At 44.9% G+C, this 19,125-nt stretch overlaps 1 protein-coding gene across 3 annotated transcripts in view; it reads right to left on the reverse strand.

Annotated features, from left to right (window-relative positions):
• The window catches only part of LOC117605659 (uncharacterized), a 240,116-nt gene that overhangs the window by 12,446 nt on the left and 208,545 nt on the right, over positions 1-19,125 (reverse strand). For all 3 annotated transcript variants that reach the window (XR_013063443.1, XM_034327219.2, XM_034327220.2), the window contains one exon: positions 1,531-1,822. Coding sequence is in view for 2 of the 3 variants with exons in the window: in XM_034327219.2 (XP_034183110.1) it covers positions 1,531-1,822 (292 nt within the window). In the remaining variant the exon portion in view is untranslated. The remainder of the gene's footprint in view (positions 1-1,530; positions 1,823-19,125) is intronic.

Consider the following 19,125-nt stretch of genomic DNA (forward strand, 5'->3'; position numbering starts at 1 on the left):
AATCTGTACAGTTACGTAGGATCTCCTGGTTGTTTACTCGGCGTTTTAAAATATCTCATCCTAGAAACGAGCGTGGAGAGGATGGCTACGGATTTCGCTTGAATCGAGGAAATAAAAAGTACGATCGGACCGTGGTATCCCCGAATGGATCATTGTTTGAAAGACGAAGTGGTAAGCGCGCTGTTCGCTGGAAAGTCGAAGAAGGAACTGGAAAGTACATTTGTCGTGAAGTATTGCTGCAAGCTCCAGGCAGTTCCTCCGCAGGGGGGCCCTGACATGCGGGTACCAATGTACATCGGTGCGTGTACACGTGCGTGGCCAGTTTGCGTGTAGAATCGGCGAACGTATACGTGCACCGTGACGGAAACAGACAACGAACCGGCGGAGATTTATGAGAAACGTGAAGTATAACTATCGGTTAACGGCATTGGGACACGAGAGGACAGGCCTCGATCCGTGGCACTGGTGACGATTTCACGGTGCACGTGATCTACGAACACGAACGGTCTTCGGATGCCATTATTGGCATCGATCGGCCAAAAATGGTAAAGGTAAACGATAGGAATAGAATCGAGCTCGATAGGTATTCGAGAATCCCGAGTCAAGTAGCTTCAATTTCCATCGATAGAAATACGTTTCGAGAATTAGCACGTTTCAAATTGTAGTTCGTTGTAATGGATTTACATGTAATGGCGAGCATATAACTGGTCGTTTAGAAGGTCTAATAAAGTCATTGACACCGAGGCAATAGTCGAGAGGAGGATTGTTAGATAGGAGGGAGCGTTATGTCATCGTCTGTCATCGTGGCAGGAAAAAGAGGAGACCGAGGTGGAAATTATTCAACGCGATCTCGGCTCGCATCTATCTGGCTGCACGGTCGAAAGAAATCGTGACGACGGCGTACGAAATGAGGTTTGTTAGCGTGCACCGGTTGTCACGAGATTACTATGTTTTCCAACGTCTGGCCGGCTTTCGGACGAGATCTACCCGAGTTCTCGACAATGCTAAAGACAGTCGCGAGAGCGGACGAGAGCAAATTAAACGAGATTTACAGCGGGTGCACGATCTCGTCCTGTTAACCCTGTACGTGCATATACATTCGATGAAATATGACGGTGAAGACCGACTGCCCGCGATATCCTGCTGTTTTCGACCGATTGTAAACCGATAATAATGTCATATTCTCTGCATCATATGCAAATCCTTTCTTAATTCCGTTCGATGGTCCGTCCATCTTCAGATTGGACCATTTAAATTTTGAAGAAAATGGCTCTATAGACTCTCTATTGAAATAAAATAACCAGAATCGCCTTCAGATCGTAAAGAAACCGATTGTTAACGAGTTTCCTGAACGGTGTTATCGTATTCTACGCTCCGGCTAAAACACTTCACGTGTGTGTTTGCTTTGGGGAGATCAAAAAAATGTCGAGCACGAAGATCTGTGAACCTCGGCCGTATATCTATCGAAAGCGTCTCTAAAATCGCTCCAGTCTCCGGGTAGAGCGATAAGATCGGTAGCAGAGTACTTACAGGGACGTTTCCTTTATCCTCTGCAACGCGAGGAGGGCAGCCGAGGAGGAAACGAAGACGGGATCGAGCGGTTCCATCATGCGGGCCGACGTGTCCCTCTCTCTGTCCCTTTCCCTGTCCCACTGTCTGTCCCTATCTCGATCTCGTTCCTTTTCTCGATCCCATGGCTCCCTCTCCCTGATTCCTGACTCCTCGTTCTCCGTGCTCCTCTCTCGCACCCTTTCCCGTTCTCGTTCCCGTTCCCGGTTTCTCTCCCACGCTGTTTCACCGAGCGGTGGCAAAGGCGGTGATACTGAAAGAAAGAGAAAAAAATATCGGAGGGATATTAATTAGTCGGTTAACAGGTAGAATATTACCGAGCATCGTCCGCGCTTATTATACCGTGCCCACTTTCGTAATTTCATCGAGCCAGGTGGATCGTTAATCCATTGGCTCGAACGTGCAGATACGCACCGGATAGATCCAGCTTCGAGAGACCGGGTGGAAAATACTCTTGTTAGCGTTACCTGTTAATTACTAGAATTCGTGGAATCGTAGATTATCCGACTAGTGACATATATGGTCTCCCGTAAAACGCCACCGACTCCGCTGCAGGAAGATAAAAGCCCGCGACCGATCGTTCGAAACGGTCAGATGCGTCGAATGATCGAAAGGTATAACGAGCCAGACGCGTTATTAACGCTCGCTTTTTACCCACCGTATTATTCGAACGCGCGATTTACGCCGACGTGCCTTGACACCTGTGCAACATTGTCGTAAATCTCTCGTTATAAACGCGAGTAATCTACCAGCCGCGAAAGACGTATCTCGAGTTTCCAGAAAATCCCGCTGAAAGTTCAATCGTTTCACAGGCCGGACTCTGGGTCGTAACAAAAGTTTCGCTACTTATAAGTACTTCCTAAAGTGGGTAGACTTCGTTAATCCTGAACTCTGCGCGTACCGTTTTACAGATGGTCACGGTCCAGGAATTAGAATAAAAATAAAAATGATAATCGATTACACCCGCGTTTCGAATCGTGGTACAAAGTTGCAAAGGTTATAGACGAAAAGAAGAAACGTAAATAATCGTGCAGGAAGGAAAGTTATCTTCGGGTAGTTCGAAACAAGTCGTCGCTAAGAAGTCGTCTCGATATCGCGCAGAACACTACAATTTACATCGCAGGGGAGAGATTTTTCGACGACCCCTTGACTCCGCGGCGACCCGACTGCAGTGCTGCACGTCGTTGCCCTCCCGCGACCCATGGCCGACAAGCATGTTAAATGTCCGTGACATTACTGTTACTAATTAATACGCCAGGCTGGTCAATAGATTCGCGATCGATCGGCGTTGTAGGCGGGTTTAGAACAGGCGGGAAACATTGAGGCTGGTGGGGTAACTTTTGACCGCGATCGACAGTGTACCGTGCATCTTTCATTTGATTATCGAAGCCACCGCCTCGATTGCCTGGTAATCGATGTAAAATCGTAATTTCCAAGGCTTACTTCGTTACGTGGTAATGGCTCCTTTGCGAGTAAGCAATTATAATTAGCATATCGTATGCTGCTTTGTTGTCAAAAGTAGAAGGTCGACTTTTTCGACGAAGGAACAATTTGAAATAAGAACACAGCTTCCCCCGCGAATTCATTTTACCCTCTAATAAAAATCATGTACCGTTCCTCTTTCTTTCCCTTCTCGCGGCGAAGGAAGAACGCGCATGCAGCGCGAAATAACGGGATTAAGAGGTAATCGATTTCGTAGGAGGACACGGTGTTCTTGGCGGAACAAACGCCACGGGAATATTGCGTAACGCGGCGCACGCACGCGAGTCGCTGGGTCGTTGGTCGTGAATCAACGAGCCGGAGATTTATGCAAACGGCTGTTGTGGTTGGCTGGGCGCACGCCACAACGGATCGCGTCCGAGCAAAGATGCATGACTGGAAAACGAACGAACGAAACCGTGTTACCGTGGCCGTGTTTCGTGGATTTGATGGATCGCGGCGGGGATTGATTTTTAATTGAATTCCGGCCTCGTATTTCTGCCGCCGTAAATACCGGATCGACAAGGCACACACGCCGAGCGAATATCATCCTCGGTTCGACAATCTTTGCCGAAGTGCTCCTTGAATCTTTTCAGAGAAATCAACCCCTTTAGGTTAATCATTGTAATCGAACGATGCCCGAGGCAATCGCACGGTGTTCCTTCCAAAAGTTGGCAGACCGTGTTCGGTTGCGAGTTAATAACGATAATTATAACAGTGATCCAGGAACTGTTTTTCCTCTTTTGAGAATTCAATGAAAATTAAAGTCCTCTTTGTAGATACTTATCGCAAAGGACCGTGTTTCCTGTTATCGAGATAGAAATCTTGTGGAGACCGTGCCGGCTGATCGTCCACTGGTATCGAGGAATCATTATGAATACAGTGAAGATACATTCTAACTACTCGCGGTATTATTAACCGTAATTTCCATGTGTTCGCTGTACTGGGCGGCTTCGCTTAATTAGCCTCAGCTTCGGACACTTTTTCCCCTCTCGTTCTGTACGTCTCGTTAGGGCCATTAACTCTTCCCGTGGCTCTCGACGAGGCCTATGATCTTCCCTATCTAATGGACCACGAAGTCGTCAGAACTTGGAACGCTCTGACAGCTCTCGTCCAACAACTCTTTGACCCCGACAAAGATCCAGGCTCTTCCTTGTTCCCTGTCCTTCGAGTAATCGTAGGATACGAATTATGTGCACGAGATGGTGTTCGCGGAATGCAATTTTGATTTAAAAATAATTCAATCGAAATGCTGCAATATTATTTCATTTGCTGATTAGTTTTTGAAAAGGACTTTGCTCTTCTTCGATCGTCGCTTCGCTCACGCAAAGTTAATCCCGAGTATTATAGGTAATAACGCGGTCTTACGGTGTTTCGTCTTCCTGTTCGTTTCCTCTTCCTCCTTGTTTTCCCTTTACTTCCTCCTCGACGTTCGCGGACTCCTTTCTCTCACGCGTACACGTACAGACACTTTCATGACCCTGCGTGGCACAGTCAGGGGGTAATTGATAATGTTAAACGCCAGGGTTAATCCGATTTATGGGCAGAGTTTGTACCGTGGATTTTTCGAATCTGCCAAATTGAGGGATAATAGGCGGACATTAATGCCTTGCTGCCAGCAATCGAACAGCAACGCGGCTAAGGGAGATACGCAAGTGGAAATCGACGGTTACGTTGCTTCGAGCATCCGGTGGCGAATGAAACATGTTCGATTAATCCGCTGCAACTCGTATATTTGAATCTCCAATCCCAGGGGGGGAAATTAATATACCTGCGTGACTCACAGACTTCGCGTAATGAATTTCAACCAGTTCCATTGGACAAACTTCACAGACTCGTTTCGAATAAATTTTTGTTCAATAATACATACAGCACACTTCGATATATCATTAACGAATAAAAATTCACAGTGTAACAATCAACTGCGAAACTTATCAATCTTCCTGATCTTTTGATTTATCAATTCGATCCTAGACACTATCAGCAGGAAACATTCCATAATTATTTACTCGAAGTCAAAGCTACGAGTACATTGGCACAATAGCTGGCTGATTGACAATCATTACACGCGAACCGTCAATTAATCAATATTAATTATGAAAAATCACGGTCGCATTGAAATGATAAGGCGAGCGTGGTCGGCTTGACACGGTCCGGATAATGAATCGTGTTCGTTCGCGGTAACCTGTCGTGCAGCATCATCGATTATCATAGGTACATTGTACGATCGTAAGCTCCGTGGTCTATGCGAGAAGAAATATGCGACGAACGATGCCTTGAATATGCGTGCACGAGCTAGCCAGGTGGGTGGACGTGCCACCCGCATCGCGGAACTCGTTAGAGCCGGGAGTTTTCAATTAAATTTCCGGCCTCCACGGCGAAATGAAGATTAGCCGATGACCCGTCTTGTACCAATTAATCGTAGATTATGATTTTTCATCGGATGCCAGCGGTGGTTCAAATTTATCGGCGTACCTTCGCGGCCAGCCACCCGTCACGATAATACCCTTGAATTATTTAACCCGCGCCGCTTAAGGTGCGTCGAAGTTCGTTTCAAATTAAATTTTATCCGTCCCCGTGTCGGATAGATTCTCGCTGGTAATAGCGCAATTAACTTCGATCCTAGCTAATCGAACGGACTAAGCAGTCGGCGTGTTATTCGAAGTCTAGCAAACATTTGCAGTTAAATTAACAGCGATTCGAGGAATTCATTCGGACAGCGAGTACTTGTACACTCGATGTAAAGCAGACGTTTTTTTAGGAAAAGAATGAAAGAAGGGTTAGGTTATTTCATATTCAATCGAATCTGTGGAAAATTCGATATCTTGTAACTCTGTGCAACAACGGAACCGAGTAAGAACACGAAGGAATGCACAATAAAATCGCGCAAGTACGACGAAGCAACGATTATCTCCTCGCATTAACGTGTCTTTATCATAATTAACCGCCGCCTGGCGCACGCTAATTGACAAAGGCGTGATTATACCACCTCGGTGAAAGTAACGCGGAAACGAAGCTGTGCACGTGCATTCGTATGCACTCGCTGGTCGAGTTTGCAGCGGGGAACACGTGGCGCTCAGTTTCGAAGCATCGCGATCAACGATGAATCTTCACCGACAATATTGATGCTATTAAAAATTTTAATATACCCTACAGCAATCAACCTGTCTATTGAAGGAAATTAATATTCCTTTTTATACGAAATTATCAGCATGACCTAAGGGGAAAGTTTAACCTGTCCGGGTGTTAAATTGTACGATAAAATTTTGCAACAGCTCGCGGAATCGATACGTAACGAGGAGGTCTTTATTTTATGAAATGCTTCCACGATACGAGAAGCCTCGATCGGTAATCAATGGTGTAAGATGGCCAATCTCCGGCCAGGAACGAGGGCGTCGAATTCGGGGGCATCTTAAAAGGCGATATTACCTCTCGTCAGCTCGTAAAAGTCCTGTTAAATGGCTACATCCCGAAGGTGAGAGCGCGAGAGTCGAGCGTTTTGCGAGACGATCGCTAGTGGCAAGCCTCGAATTGATCCACCTACGCTTCGATCTCTTCGTAACGATCGGCAGGAAACAACAGTGTGGAAAAGGTGAAAATAACATGGCCGATGAAGGATGCGAGAAAGCGAGGAAGACGATACGGGACAAAGAAACGAAACACCAGGTCCTTTGTAATTACAGAGGGCTGAAGAAAAAAAGATTTTAGGTAACCGCGTCGATACCTTCCGGGCTGAAAATGAATGATGCGTTTACGATCGAACGGTTCGAAAGCTGCGGTAACATCTTATTCGAACCACCGACCAGTGGGATCTTCCCTGTGATTATCAGACCCGGTAGAACCGGGAGTGAAACTTTCGAGGACCATATATCGCGGTTCCGTAATCGGATGATCGTGAATTTGTGATCTTGCGATCTTTCGATCGAATCATATCGTTGATCCGTTTGAGCATGATCGAAGATGCGCTTGCAACATTCAATTACTTATCGGCACAGTGAAAATAGTCATTTGCTGTGGTACGTATTGAAATTAATTTTCAAATTTCCTAGTTTTACATCTATTTACATTTGTGCAAGAGCAATATTATTTAAAAAAATGTTTTTCTCAGACATGTGTAATTTGAGCCCCATATTTTAAATTATAAAATAGAAGGTATTTAGTATTTCTTATTACGTTGGAAAAGAACTACGAAAAGATTTAATAGATCCATTAATCACGAGTTGTTAAGCAGTTCTAGAGGAGCAGCCTGAAATATCGTCGAAGGGGTACGTCGCGAGGTTGGCGCGCACCGATCGCGAACGAGATCGGTAAAGAATACCGAAGACAGGCTTGACAGTGGGGCTGGCGATCTTTATTGCATTATCGGCAGATCAGTCGATTTCTTCGATCGTTAGGTGAAAATGATCGTTAGCGGCGTAGCATTCACGCCACGCTCTACGATGAATCTTCCTCGTCATCTGGCCGAGACGAGACGTTCGTCGCGGACCTGTCCGTACGCTCCCTCCGCTCCAAAGGTGTATAAATTGTCGAAGCCAGGCGGGACTGGAAGGTGCCGATACTCGATAAATCTATCCGTTCGTGATAGACGAGCCAAGGTGCAGGTTGCCCTGACCGCGCCGTGTGCAGCCGCAATGATGCACCTCTCCAACGGTTAGATGCACATGCACGATGCGTCTCTCGATGCACCTTCACCTGTGATCTCTAGCGGATGAGCCCACTGAACGACAGCGTCTCCTGCTTACCCTCGCGTTCCTCTTCATTCTGCTCCTTTATTCTTCAACCTTCCCCTTCGTGTCCTTTCGTTAATTATCTCGTTTCTCCTATTTCAAGCCCATGATTTCTCACCCTCGCGATGTTTCTATATTTTTATTTTAACCCACTATTGTACACATTTCGTGGGTCTAATAGACACGACTGACCTATTCGAGGATTGAAAAGAATTTATTTCAGTCCCTTTTTGGTCATGGTTCATCGTGATCACGATCACAGTGCCTGATTCTTAAAAATGTTCCGCACAAGCAACTTTCGATCGACCACAGATAGATGATAGTAGATTAGAATTGAAGTGGAAGGATGATGGTAATATTTCTATGACATTCAACGATACGATACGATTAGATTGAAGACTGGTCTCATGGGATATTTCTGGACCACAGTATAAAGCATCCAGTGTACATTAACCTCGCGGATGCTAGCGAGCGAAATCGACAATGCATGAAAAACGTGCGTTCTGATCGCATAAAACAGTTCGACTTTCCTCTATGTCGGCGCGTATTAACGCCACTGCTATCGGCACGGTTCCCTGCGACACAATAGCACGCCCGGTGACACGCGACAACCGGTCGATCGGTGCTAGCGCCGCTTCGGGACGCAGGAAAAGGTCAGCCACGACGTTCAGCGTCGTTGTCGAGCATTGTCGCAGGTGTTTAACCTTCGCGGCAACGGGCTCAGGTGTGTTTCACCTGCGCTAGCTTGCGAGCACGCGTTCGTACGTACGAGATCCTCGCTGGTCGCTCGATAAATTCCGCGTTTTTCCATATTCCCAGCTTCTCCTGCACTTCCGACCTGCGAGAGTTCGCATCCTGCGATCATCCTGCGGGACGGATTTTTACTCGTCCTGTCGCTATTTTTTTTCCCCCCGTTCGGTACGGGGGAGAGAGACGGCGATAACTAGGATAATAAATTAACGCACACGACCTTATCGAGCCGTATAATTCATCACGAGCTTACGTGCCAGCTCGTAGGCCGAGGCTAGCCTCACGTGTACGTCTCTCCGTGCCTCGTGTGATCCTGCTTTTGCACATTAACCTCGTAAAACTCTAACGGCGTTCGACCTCTACACCTGTAGGAAGGAACGTTCCTCTGCCCTGGGTGCAATGTGAAAGTTCGGAGCACGGAAGAGAACAAAAAGGAGGGGGGGAGAGGAAAAAAGTACACTCGTTAACCGAGCGTTATCGTCGGGTCTCGTTAACGATGAACCCGAAGCCTGAATTTCTGGAACTTTTATCGGATTAGAACGTACGATCGGTGAACCCGGTACCGGGCTAGGTTGAACAGGTGATCTCGGATTTCATTGAACACGACGTGGCAAGATCGATGGACGGTTTCAGAGGGCTGTGTGTTGGTTATGCGATTTTGCCCGTGGCTTAATGGATTGGTGGATATTAAGCGATGAATTATTACCGCGGGCATGAGCACACGTGATATTTAGAATTTTCGTTCGAGGAGGTTTTTATTGAAACTGATGCTCCGTGTCGTTCCATTTTTCAATTGAACCTCTTTGCTTGATTATATTGGAGAAGAAAATAAGATACGCTCCTTATTGTTTTTCTTATTCTTCTACTTCCTTACAGTTCGACCATTCCATATTTAAATCCTCGAGTTCCCGTTGCCCAAGGATCGTCGCGCGCTTCCTTGAACGATCGAAAAGAATCGTTAAATCGAACAACTCAGTACGCGCCGAGCTTTGACAATCGCACAATGTCTTGATACCTCATCTAAGAAAAGTTCGCAAGACGAAGCGTATTATACAAAGTAAGCGTAACTGGTCGTCGGTGAAACGAAGTAGATACGGTTCATCTTGATCGGACGGCCGAGCAATAACGCCAAAGCGGTATGAAACGGCGTAGGTAACGATTCGAGAGGGAAATAACGAGGTTCTGGGTTAGGTCCACCAATGGACAGCAACTGCCATTATCTCCAAAAATAGAAGTATCCCCGGTACACCGCAATCGCGAATGCGTTCACTATACCCGAGGTTCATTAAACGTTTACTAAAATATCGATCAACATCGATCGGTTTCCCTATTTACCCGCCGATATCTCGGACGAATTTCTTATTGGAGCTGGCCTGCTCCGAAACGACCACGAGTCCCAGCTCATAATAGCTTCGTTAGAATTAATTAGACAGCTGTTTCCGCGCTTTAATCGGGATACGATTACGCGATCACCGTATCGGTATCGTGTCGCGCTTATAAAGCACGCGAATTTCTGATAATTATGTGGGTGACCTCGGACAGGGTGTCGAGCCGAGCTTGTCTTACTCGCCATTTACGGAGGCAATAAAAAAAGAGAAGAAAAATAAAAAACAGGAAAAATTGCATAATCAATCGTCGTTCGAGCGTTAAGCCGAACGTTAACGAGGCGAGCAATATGAACGGAAGGTAATTATTGTTTCCTGTATATAGCGTGTTAACAAAAACTGTCACGAAACATTTCTTCAGGGTATCTTGAGATGTATTCGCTTAATCAATTTCTCTCACCGGTCCGGAGGATACGATCTAATTTTATACCGGTGCTCGTTCTTCAAATAATTGTATGATCGCCAGGGCGTTCAGTAATTTATGCGTACACACGGCGATGCGCGTGTTTACATACACTCATTACTTTGTAATCTGCCGGATTGCTCTAAGGCTCATGCAACGTCTTCTAAATAGAAATTCTGAATAGCAGGATTACGTAATGGTTGCTTGCGTGCTTGACGGGCTTTCAAGCGAACGTGTAATATAGGGTCGAGAAATAATTTAAAGAATATATAATTTGCTCGGACTTAATGAACCTTTCAATCTTTCCGTTCGCATTAACTTTGTTAAAGATTTCATATAATTTGTTTTCTACATTAAGTCAATAAAATGTTAGAATATAATTGAATAATGGCCAGGAAAACTGGCCTAGTTTATTTTCCTGTTCTCGAACTACTTGAACGGAAATTCAATTTCTCGAAAGGAAGGTAACAGGTTCGAGCGAAGTGTACCAAAGTATCCATTGGCGAGCTGTTTCCTGGTTAAATCGCGGCACGAATAAGAGATCCCATTACACGCGGTGCATCAACAAATCACGGCAACCGATAATCCGTTTCGACCTTCGTCCGCAAAGCTGCAAGATTGTTCGAGGCCGTGCACCGAAGCCGTATCTTCGAGCCACAGAATACATTATCCTGAAGATTAGTGTGCGAACGATACAAGAAAAGGCATCCGCAACACCAATGGGGGTCCAAGTGAACGTACCGCGAACACATCTGTACACCTGTACGCGAATACCGCGTTGAATTTACGAATAAACACGCATGGTTACAAACTTTCGTCAATTTTTGTAGACAGACCATCGATTTTAATGAAACTTGTAGGAAATGTAATATACATCTTCCAAGTAAAGTGTACTTTTATTTTAAACGGAAAGTGTTGATATCAGAATTGAATTATGAAAATTGAAATTTGATATAGAGGAAGAAATTTGGAAACTACGGATTCCATATAATTAAGTTGGGAATCAATCCATAGGTAACCTGATGCGATTTACGTAAACGATTATCGATAAAGGAATTCGGCTATAATTCCTCGATTTCACCCGTGAAAGTTGAAAATTGTACCCCCGATCAAGCGCGAGAATCATCGTTTTTTCAATCAAAACGTGTCGCAAGAGTTTTTAAAATGAAAATCAGCCGCGCTTGGTGCTTTCCTACCAAATCTTGCGAAAGATGTTGCGAAGGGTGTTGGAGTGCAGGGCAAACACTCGTTGGTAAATATCGTAAAGCGCCGTTATTATGGGTGACGTTATGGACCACCATGAACAACTATGGTAAATTCTTAGCCACACCAAGGATAGTAACGTGCGAGCCGTCGACGTGGATGATCCTCTAAGCGTCAAAGACATTGTCAACAGAGCAATAGCTTGACAAGTGTACATTTCCGGCATGGAGATTTTTACAATTCTTTGTTAATCGTGTTAAACGAGTCATTTTTAAATAAAATATCTATCAATACCTAGAATTAGGTATTAGGAAACTAGAATATAGTCTCTTTATTCTGATTGCCATTTTCAAATCCTTCTCTAATTTCCTAATAATTTTCAGCTTCCATCAAAATTCACAGCAGGAAGGTTAATCAAACGAATAACAGATTCGCAAACAAGAACGTTCAGAGCGTGTTGGTTGGAAATAGAATTTCGAGGTCGAGTCATGCAATCCGCGTCACTGCAATTCGCTATTGAACAAACGTCACTAACGAGCTATCAAGCAGGCGTGTCGATGCACCAAACGAGCGAATCGACGCTTTGTTTTAACCGTGTCCCTGCATTAGTATAATTTCAATGCGAAACAAGTGTATTCGATTAGTGAAATAGCTTTAAATGACTCAACATCCATCGTCTGATTGTGAAATTTAAGAAGTCAAATCGGAGAATTGAAAAACCATCGATTTGTACGAACGTTGCTATAAATTAGGCCGCGACTATTATATCGAAGACCTTGAAACCAGGAACAGGCAAACGTCTCTTCGCGGTTCTACCATGCCGCGATCGATCGCGATTGCACAATCGATAACTACAAACGCCTGGGACCTTTTCAATTATTCCTTTTGTCCCGTGTTCGCGGTTACGTCCGTTTAGTAATCACGGCTACAATTTTATGTACCGATCGTTGGGGGGAGAAGGGATCTAATAACGGGAACAATAATCGTCGGTCTGAAAGAACAAGTTCGATCCAGCAAGCGGACACTCGATACGGCGACATCGAACAGGGGGTCGTGACGCGTTAAATGAACTTATCTCTCCGTGGTTCGAGTAAATTAAGTCGGCCTTTAAATTAGCCCGGAGCAAGCGGTATAAATCGGAGCGTGGCAAGAGATTCAAGCGGTAAAGGGTTGGCACAGGCTACGGCAGTAGGATTTTCTTCGATGCCCACGGCATTGCTACAACGGTATCCCTTTCATTGCATCCTCCATTATGCGCCGCTTATAGCGCGTAATCTCGGTCGCATCTCTGATTTCAATCTGACCGCTTACAACGCACAGCGTACGCTCGCGCGCGCCAGACCAATCTACAAATCAGCCTCGTTTCTTTTTTCCCTCGGCTGGAATCTGCGTGAATCGTGAACGCACGCGGCGGATACATAGGTGCACGGGGGTTGCGCAATCCTGAGCCCAGGTATCGTACCATCGCCCTAGCTCCTTCGCGTTTTACTTTGTCTACGTCATCGTCCATGTGGTATTAGGACACTTCTGATTACTTTTTTACGGTTATTTTGATATTCTGATCATTTCCGAGATAAAACACCCTTCTTCTTGTATAGCTATTATAATTTTTGAAAAATGAAATGATGACTCTGGACTTCTACCCAAGTACAAAGTAAATTGTTGGATGACCAACGTCACTAGTCGCAACACAATGAAGGATTTTAAATTCTTACCTCCCAAAATTCGAGCACGAAAAATTATAGGTACATATTTGTTCCTTCGCAGCAATTGAAGTGGCAAGTGTGCTGATACTCGTGGACGGTAGTGTACGTAACTGGCGGAGAATGTGTATAAACAACGGGTCTTGAAATTGTCCGGCGACGACAGATATCGTTGTCTCCTCCCATGGAATCGGCATGTCCACCAATCGTATCGTATTTTTTCAGCGACAGTACCGGCAGATCGACGACGAACGCCTTCGTCCAGCCGGATTTTGTACGGGCATGATCGAGCGGGCAATTCGGTTTAATGGGTAGCGTTTATCTTGAACGGAGTGCATTGAATTACATGGAGTTTCTTCTTTTTCGGCTGGGACAGTTCAAAGGACAGAGGCTGAAATTGTGTCGATGAACAGTTATTCTAAGGAATTCTCATCGTTGACTGACTATGAATTTAATTCTATGAAATAATTAAGAAATGAAAATGTTATAGGAAATACACGATCAGTAACGATGGGAAGATAGTTCTTTCCCGCGGCTTTTAGTATAATATTTGTTAAAAGCAAATCATGTCCGTTGGCGATTCCTCGAATCCAGCAATTCCGTCGTTTTCCCTGGGAACGGAACGTCCGCAACTCCCACGAGACGTTTGCCTTGTATACGATTATCCGTAAATGGTTAAAATATCGAAGTTCCTAACGAAATTAACCTTAGAAGCGCGAAAGAGCTCGTTAGTCCGCCGTATCCATTTATTAAGCGAATTACCTTTGACTGACACGCGAAATTCATTCCGCTCCGCTCGACGATTTTTCTACGCTGTTTTTGTTCCCTTTCAACTTTAAAGCGAACTTTTTCAATGGTTATTTCAGATCGTCCAGACTCGTTAAAGAATACTTCTCGTTGAATTCTTTGTAAACGGAGAATCCGAAGAATAACCAGACTAACATTCTAAAGTTATTATACATTGAAAGCGTCCGTACACTATTTTAATCCTCGATTGTCAACGAATCGAGATCCTTTGATCTCGAGCCAACCTCGACTTACCTCTATCAAAGAACCTCATTAAGACCGAGTTATTAAGGCGTTGCGCAACGAAACGATTTTCGACAGTCTTTGTAGAAATAACCGTTGCAGTATTAATGCTTTTTTCATTCCGTCACGTATCCTTGGAGGCAAATAGACACCTTAGGTGATGTCTCTTTCGAGCTAAGCATTAAATTCGTTGGAGAAGTTGCAATTACGAGATTCTACAGGGCTAGACTTTGCTCGAATGACGCAAAGGAGACGATTTTAAAAAGGTATCGTCGTTCCTCGAACTACGAGTGTCCTTCCTGGCTCGGACAAAGAAAGGCCCGGGCTTTAATTACGATTCTGAACGGAGTGACGCGGGATGTCCTTCGTGGATTTTTCACGTGCGACCAGCACAATGATAGGCGGCGCGATAATCATATTGCACAAGAGCCATGTAACGCTCAAGGCTGCGGCGTTACTTTATTTCCAGCCATATTTCCCGTAAAAGGCAATAATCGAGTCCTGTACAATCTCGGCCGCTTCCCACGTTGTAAGATTCATCGAATTCCACGATGCTGGTTGCAGGCAAATTTTATGCCAATAAGAATTCACGTTCGAGGATTCATTAAATTAACCCCTTAAGAAAGGAAGACTTTCAAACAATTAGGTTCGACCAGAAGTGTACCTGAGTTCGTGTATAAAAGGAGCATCAAGCAAAACGCTATTAATCATGTGCCATGTTTCCTTTAACGTTAATGGTACGAGGGGTTCATTAAATTTCACGATTTACCCTCGGACGGCGGACCATGGAGAGAGCCACAATTTTAATACAATTTTGTACTTCATTTTCTAAATTTTACACTGTTCCTTTAAAAATTATTCTTCCAGTATATGACATTTTTTTTTTTTAAATTATACACTTAATTTTAAGTTAATATCCTTGTACATATTTTATAAGTTTGGGTCACGATTGATTCAAGTTAACGACGGTCCATTCGCTAATGAAGCTCCCGTTAATTGCCTTATTATCCCAATTTCCAGTCGATTGACCAAGGTGTGAAGCGGCAAATTAATTCCTGATCGAACTCATTAATTCGCGATCGTCGATTCCAATTACGAAACACGACGACAAATGAAAAGAAAGCCGATCTCCCTCGGTAATATTCTTCGTTGGGATTCGCTTCCTTCGTTATTCGAAAGGGAATCCGACTTCGGCGAGGTCCTTTCCATCATCCCAGCTTTCACGATCGTCCAATCGTTTTCTCGCAGAGAAAATTGAGACGAGGGAGAAAAATCGTACTAAATTTATTGGTAATTGGTATCGATTTACCGTCGATGGGACGGGGGAATCGTTAAAATATTAATTCATCCGTAATGTTGAGACTTCGGTTAGCAGGAACGTTGTACGTGTACAGAACGGTGCGATTCCCTAGACACGATTTGTCAATCCACGTCCATTACATCAGCCGGGGGAGACAGTTTACGATCGTGACGAATGCGATCTCGTAGAAGAAAAGTGTACGACGGGATTGCAAAGAGCTTGCGCAGCCTCTTCGGGAAAGGATCTCGGTGCGGATCGCAAGCGGATCGTCTATGAGCGTGCGGCAAAACCGAAACGCCGTTTATAGAAATATTCTTGATCGAGCAGTTTTTAATAATCGCTTGACAAAGTTGGATTTTGTACAATCGTCGGGCTTGCACAATCCCCTTTCAATTTATCTCGATCGTGACGAACAGTTTCCCACGATCCGTTGCTGTCCATCCTTTTGATCGCTCTATTTTTCAGCATTGAATGAAATTGAATGACCGAAGACATCCGAGGGATTCGTCATTAATACTCGAGTGTCTAAGATGATCTTATCATTCCGATGACCGACGTCACTTCAGTATGTACGTTTTCGCATTACCGTCATTTGTTTCGATTTAAGTGGTGAAAGGGTTAAAAGCAAGATTGCATCGGGAGAGGTGTATGTCAAAATCGAGAAAGAACCATCGCAAATGAACGTATCGGTTGAGAAACACTGAGAGTGCTCTACTTTCCGTCTCTCTTCAGCCGCCTTCACGTGGACGGGCTTCTCGAGTCCGTAGATTACGTATGGACACGCATATATCAGAGGGGATGGTAATATGGCTCAACTCCTTCTCGTGTGTTGCTCTTAAAGACTCTCACTTTGAATCATGATTTTTCTATCACTCTACGTAACGACTGAAGGATGGTGCTTTTAGAATCTACTGCAGTGGAGCAACATCTTAGCCTCCTGCAATTTGATCTCCATATTCTTATTTAAAATGGAACTTTCGATAGATAAAATCTCTAAAAACGATCAGAACGAATTTCATTCATTCCTCTAGTGAGTCGCCATCGTGGACCATTGAGTTTCGACTGAAATTCCCGGTTGTTCCGCGGCCTCTCGGACACCTCGTGAAAGGTAATCGCGGGTAAAGGGAGCGGGATAGGTTCCGTCGTTCCATTTTTGCCCGAAACAGATCGACGAGATCGGGGTCCGGCTCTTTCTCTCTCTCCTCTCCTACTCTATCGTTTCTCTGGCCGATTTGCCAATACAGCTCGTTGATATGCAGAAAGCCCATCGTTTGAGCAGCGAGGCAAACGGCAGAGGAGGGCAAGAAGGTTTCAAAACAGGGAACGCAACGTGTACACCGACGCCGACGTCAGGCCAATGATATATGGGAATGGCTTCTGGGATGAAAATGGGGAGATGTATCCGCTCGATTTTCTCGGTGGCGGCTAGTGAGCGGAGAGAGGAACGCGTTCTCGACACGCTCTCGCCAACAGAGTCCTTGAAGACGAACAGAAGGATTTTAAATCCTTCGCTGACGCTCCTAGGAAGAGCGTTCTCGCGGCGGGCGCCTAAGCATACGTTTTAAATGTTATCGTGTCTGTCCATCGGATCCTTCGCGGTTCGTATACGGTAGCGGCGATGAATATAATAACTCATTCCCTATTGTTGAACGCAACGAACGGTGAACATCTGTAATGCCGCGAATCCTTCGACGCAAATGAAGAAAAAAAATAGAAAAAACCCATAGCGATGAGAAAATACAACAACGATTAGAATTTTTCATTTCAATCAGATAACTCGAAGTAATTATTTATTATTAAGTCATCTGAAAAAATTGTGCTCCTTTGAAAATTATTAAGAGAATAAAAAGCGTCTCGTGCGTATTTCAAAGCTACGAAGATCTACGCTCTATTGAAAGTTGACCGAATCGAGTGAAACATCGCGGCGAAGTGTCCGATGGGGGCATTCTATGAATTCTCACGGAGACCCGATTTGAAAGTACCAATCTATAGCAGCGGACCAGTGGTACGAGCCGCGAATGAAATCAATGGAGCAAAAGTGTTCTTCGATCTTGCGAAATCGGTTCGACCAGCCGCGAGCAGATACAAGCGCGTTGCAGATGCAAATGCAAGGTGCAAGAAACGCGTGAGCTTCGTTCCTTCGCCAACCCCTCTAAATTTTCTTGATTAAAATCTATTTAATGTACGACTGTATGAAATGAGAAAAAATAATACATCTACAATAATTCTTCCAATTATTCGTTGAATTAATCACTGAATACTCAATTACATCATCGGTTGCTGAAACAACACCTGTCCCAAATTCTACAATGTATCCAAGCACGAGCTGTAAACAACATCGACAGAAAGCATCGATACTTAATCGAACAGGGTTATCGTCGAAGAATTTTTTAAAGTGCTGATCGTTCACGAGTCGGAAAACAGACGGTCGAAGCTATGTGACGCAACGTCGTGGCGAGGAGGCTCGTTCGCTTCGAGCCGCGGGGCTAACCTCGGCTATTATGCAAATTAATGTTAATTAAAATCAAACAGAGATCCTCCCCGTTCGCCGTAGTCTCGAATCGCGCTGCGTGTTTGCGCGTGTAAAGGATCGAGAGAATCGAACGTCAAGGAAAGTAAACGTCGCTCCTGGGATCGTCTTAATTTGTAAGAACATTGTAGTGCACGAAGATCAAACTAAATAGAAAATTATAATAATTCAATGTTTCATTAATTTTTCAGAAAGAAATCTTCCGATTTCCGCTTCCTTATGGTAAAGATGCATCCAAGATGCAAAGGGTTAATTGTTGCTTCGCGAACCCACGGTCTCGACTTTCTTCTTTCTTTTTTCACAAAGAACAATAATGATCGAGCGGATCTAGCGAAATCATCTCGTCCAATGAAATTCCGTTTGTTCTTTGATCGTGGGTGCTCGATCTCCGTTGGAAGATGAATGCAAACTCGCAGGTGATCCGTGCCGTGTCGTGTCGGCGCCGAAGAGAAGAGAGAGGAGGAGCGAGGTAAAAATCGGCGTCGCAATCTACATACATCGCGGGGTCACATTAGAAGTAACGAGAAAGCGGGTCGGGAGCCACGCGCAATTTACGAGCAATAAGCGAGCCTCCAGATCTGTTGGAAGAGCGGAGAGACGTCGTTAGGATTGGAATATGCACGGCCACGACCTCGGGTGAGCCCGCCTAGGTTCACCTTTCCTCGACAACTTCTCATCCGTGCCTCGACCCACTCTCTTCAAGTGCACCTTCACCGATACACGTGCAACGCCGCGCCGTGCCGCGCTCGACTTCTTCAGAGGAAGAGGATGCATCGTAATACTCCGTTGCTCGCGTAGGAGTCGATGTAAATGCGAAGACAAAAGACCTCGTGCGCTACGATGCGATTAATGCGGGCTCCATCGTTGCGCGGAATCTTTCTACCTGTCCCATCGTGTACCGGAAAGTTCTGTTAAGCATTCGCGAACGCTGCTGTTTTCGTATAATTGAATCATACCGCTGCGCTGCCTCGAAGGTACACGCTCTCTTCCAAGTTTCGATACCAAACAAGAGAAACCGCGATATTCTGCTTTTCTTTTTTTTTGAAA

This window comes from Osmia lignaria, chromosome 14 (genome assembly GCF_051020975.1).
Source record: "Osmia lignaria lignaria isolate PbOS001 chromosome 14, iyOsmLign1, whole genome shotgun sequence".
NCBI lineage: Eukaryota > Metazoa > Arthropoda > Insecta > Hymenoptera > Megachilidae > Osmia > Osmia lignaria.